Source organism: Staurois parvus, unplaced genomic scaffold, assembly GCF_062004578.1.
Source record: "Staurois parvus isolate SC_StPar_1 unplaced genomic scaffold, SC_StPar_1.0 ptg000458l, whole genome shotgun sequence".
Taxonomy (NCBI): Eukaryota; Metazoa; Chordata; class Amphibia; order Anura; family Ranidae; genus Staurois; species Staurois parvus.
The window spans coordinates 1,153,641-1,157,856 of record NW_028318254.1 but is presented as its reverse complement, the minus strand read 5'-3'; the positions used below and the strand labels follow the sequence as shown (position 1 = coordinate 1,157,856).

General features: G+C 37.5%; 1 protein-coding gene across 1 annotated transcript; it reads left to right on the top strand.

Annotated features, from left to right (window-relative positions):
- The first annotated feature begins 2,771 nt into the window (after nucleotides 1–2,771).
- On the top strand, nucleotides 2,772–3,983 carry LOC149452854 (olfactory receptor 5V1-like). Its single transcript, XM_089688881.1, has one exon. The coding sequence runs from the start codon at nucleotides 2,772–2,774 to the stop codon at nucleotides 3,714–3,716; it is 945 nt and encodes a 314-aa protein (XP_089545007.1). The 3' UTR covers nucleotides 3,717–3,983.
- Nucleotides 3,984–4,216: the final 233 nt, after the last annotated feature.

The following is a 4,216-nucleotide window of genomic DNA, read 5'->3' as shown; positions in this document are numbered from 1 at the left end:
CTTAGAAGGGCAAAAAGAGAGAAATCACAGCACCTTATATCCCTGCCTGAGGATTTGAACTGAATCAGAGCACATATGTGGAGACCGAGAAGAGGGTGTCCTGAGTCTGGTATGAGGCTAATATTGCACAACTTAATCTGTTGTCTGCTGGGAACATTTGTGCTTTCTTCAAAGGCCCCAACTTTGCAGGCCAACTTTTTTTTCCATCATTCACTCACCAGTGTGATAAAACGGGGACTGGTATAGCAAGTTGAGACTGTATTTATATACTAGCACTAGGTAAATGCTGCTCTGTTAAATACTGAAGCTGTTTAACTATATTTCTCAGATTGATGTTATTGTATTTTTAATTAATGGCATAAGTAAACTTGCTAATCATTATTTCTTTTAAGATATACCTGGCCCAATAGATTATTTGAAATACCTCAAGGTATGTCAGTAGGTGAGGTGTGTCATTTCAGGTGTGCAGAGAAATTAGAAAACAATTCATCGATTCCTCTGGGGGTAGCACTACCCATATGATAAATAAATATATTACACAATAAATCCACAAGGTTTGGGGGTTATAAGAAGTGTGTGCCTATGAAGGTGCAAAGAAAGTGATTCTGTTTCTCTGGTGCTCCAAGGCCAATATAAATCATAAAATACTCAATAGTGCTTCACTCCATTCAGGAAAAGGTTTGTGCTGACAGATTCTCAAGTAGGCTGGACCTCACCTGGTTGGATGGACCTTAAAATTATAAAAACAAATCTAATTATAAATGTCAATATGAGCCTTTTGCCACAAATACTGAGCTGTAAAATATACATGACTCTGAAATCTGTTTCCAGGATAAAAGAGACATAAATAGACCTCGTAATGCTTTTTTTAAAAACATAAATTCTTTTTAAAAACTCACATTAGATGGTGCAACCAAATTGTGCACTAAAGACAAAGTGCATGTAGCAAATACAGACTGCCATAACTTTCCAGGAGATGCCGTCATTGCTCTGCCACAGACGTGTCCAAACCCCACCTCTGTTTCGTTGTCCTTTTTTTTACCACTTTGTAACTATTTCTTCCTATTTCCAGCTGTTGACCTTTCTTTTTTTTCTTTTTTTAATTTCTAATTTGAAAATAGCAGCAATAATGAGTGTAATAACAGATTTAAAGTGTTACTAAACCCAGGACCATGCATTCACTATATCAGGTCTCCCACAGTACACAGAACATGGAAATGAAATTATTGTAGTAAATATAAACTGCTACATACCTTTTCTCATCAGCAGTTATAGCAGTCTTGTGACTTCTATCAGTGTTTAGTAAAGCACTGGTTACAGCTTGTAGGAGGAGTTTTCATTCTCCTGTAGGAAGATGCAAGACACCTGACCTCTGTCTGGAGAGTGCTGATTGGCCCTGTGCACATGCACTTGCCCATGAAAAAACCCAAAAAATACCTAGCAATACATACCAAACTGATCATGTGCAGCTTTCCCCAAGCCTCTGTTCTATCAGGAAATATTTAGGAGACAATGGCAGAAAGGGGAGGATCAGAAAAGAGAGGATCAAACATAATTTTTACACAAGAAGATTAACCCTTTAGGTTCCACAGGGAGTATAACAAGAATGCTTTACTGCATATACATACAGATTTTACTGTTGTGGGTTTAGTAACACTTTAACAGAACTAGTTGTAGTAGCACTAGTGTTAAAAAGAGTAGTAGTGCTGGAGCTTGATGTATTCCAGACCCTGAAGGTCAATAGAGTTGAATACTGACAAGCTTTTGAGAGACCAATCGACCAGACAAATGCCAGGTTGATGGTACTCCAAGTTCTCAATGCAGGGTAGCAAGCAGATGGAATCTCTAGTGTGTTTCACACATGCCTTCTCTTAATCATAGAGTCTATGGGTTTGCATGAAACACTTTACAGATTCTATCTGTTTAATATCCTAGTTTCTATGGAATAAAAGACTTTGCATTGAGTACTTGGGCTGCTATCTACTTAGCGTTTGTCTGGTCATCATATCTCAGTTATGAGCTGGATGTGCATCCAGGCAAGAGTGGGTTGGCCTGGAGGGGTAATGTTTACTTGATATATCTTGTTGAGAGGTCTACTTTCTCCTTTATGTCACAATACACAGAGTACCATCTTGGCCTGAAGAAGGATGTACGTCTCTCAAAGGCTTGACCAAAAATATGAAGTAAAGCAAAAGGGGCACAGTACTCAACAGTTGTTACAACTCAAGTGTTGTACTCAACAAGTAAACTAATTAGCAACAATTACCTACTAATGATTGATTCTGAAGGAACTGGGAATCTTATCTTTTAAGCTGAATTCCAGGAAAGCAGCTACAGGAAGCTATTTTGCTTTCCAAAATATTTCTGACTATCCAGCTATGAGCTTTACACAGTCCTGCCACACGACTCTTCTTTGCTCAGTTAAGTAATACAGCAAGTCCACTTCCCTGTCCTCTATCTATAGCTGGATAGCGAAGGAACAGGAGCAGACTGATAAGGTGATCTCTCTGCTCTTTTATCCTGCCATCATGTTTCTGGTAAGCACACGTGAAAGCACAATACACGATTGGACCCAAGTAACACCAGCAGATTACAAAATAATAAAATCAAGTCAAATGTAGATATTTATACAAGTTGCATTTAAATTATTATTATTATTTTTTAAAATAAATATTCTGTATAACTGAATTTATTCATGTTTTTTCCATAATTGCCTGGAATTTAGTTTTCTATTAATCAATCATGATCTTTTATCAGATTTTTAGAGCACAATGGGAAACATGAACGAAACATCAATAGAAGAATTTATTCTTGTGGGATTTTCAGAAGCTCCTGCCCTCCAGCATTTACTGTTTGTGGTCTTTTTGTTCATCTACATCATTACCGTGATTGGCAACCTCTCTATAATCTCAGCCTACAGGTTCAATTCAGGCCTTCACACTCCAATGTACTTCTTTCTAGCCAACTTCTCCTTTCTGGAGATCTGTTACATTTCCACGACAGTTCCCAAATTGTTGTCGAGTCTTCTACTAGGAATTAAATCCATCTCTTTCTTGGGTTGTGTTGCTCAGATGTTTTGTTTTTTGCTCTTGGGTGGCACAGAGTGCTATATGCTTGCAGCAATGGCATATGATCGCTATAATGCCATATGTCATCCCCTTGTGTATGGTGTTATCATGAATAAGAGAACCTGTCTAGGGCTTATAGCTGTCTCATGGATTAGTGGAGCAATAAACTCTTTAATACATACGGTTCTCACATTCACTTTGTCCTTCTGTGGTGCCAAGACCATCAACCACTTCTTCTGTGACATCCCTCCTCTGCTTGACTTGGCTTGTTCTGCGACAGAGATTAATGAAATTGTCCTTCTAGTGGCATGCGGCTGTGTCATTGTCAGTGCGTTCTTATTAACCGTTGCGTCTTACGTGCGCATCATTTCAGCAATACTTAATATAAAGTCTACCTCTGGGAGAAAGAAAGCTTTTTCAACCTGTGCCTCTCATCTTATTGTTGTCACTATGTTTTATGGCTCTGCTATTTTCATGTACTTCAGACCCAAATCAAGCTATTCCATGAATAAGGATAGGTTGATTGCAGCTTTGTATGCTTTTATTGCACCACTACTTAACCCATTCATATACAGCCTCAGGAACAGTGACGTAAAAGTGGCCGTCAAAAAGATTTTATGTAGAATATTTATAGTTCAAAGATATTAAACCATGTTAAAGCCAATCTGCAGGAGATGAGGGTATTTGGTGTGCTGCTGGAGCACTAGTAACACCTTCATAACGGAGGGTAAAACAAATGCCTTAACACAGTTTTGCAACTTTGCAACTGTACATATCATCACAACTACATAATATATCCAGGTGGCTTCTAGCTTTCTTTTGCTGGTAAATGATAATAGATATCTCCTGATTTTTTTCTATTATCAAAGGAAAACTGGCATAAAACAGTAAAAAAAAGTAATAAAAAAAAATTAATGAGGCTGTATATTTATTGTCATTAACATAACTTACTACCAAAGAACAACCCAAAATAAATGTTCCTGATGATTGCTGGGATTGCACATATGTGTATGTTATTTGTTGTTTGTACCTGTAGTAGGGCCCAGAAACAATAGCATTTTGCTTTTTTTATCCTACCTAAAACACTCTGACACTGATACTATTTTAAACAAATGTTTTTTTCTTTTAATCCTACCTATATTACATGG

Coding starts and splice junctions, on each gene's coding strand:
- LOC149452854 (XM_089688881.1), top strand. CDS start 2,772: ATGGGAAACATGAACGAAACATCAATAGAAGAATTTATTCTTGTGGGA.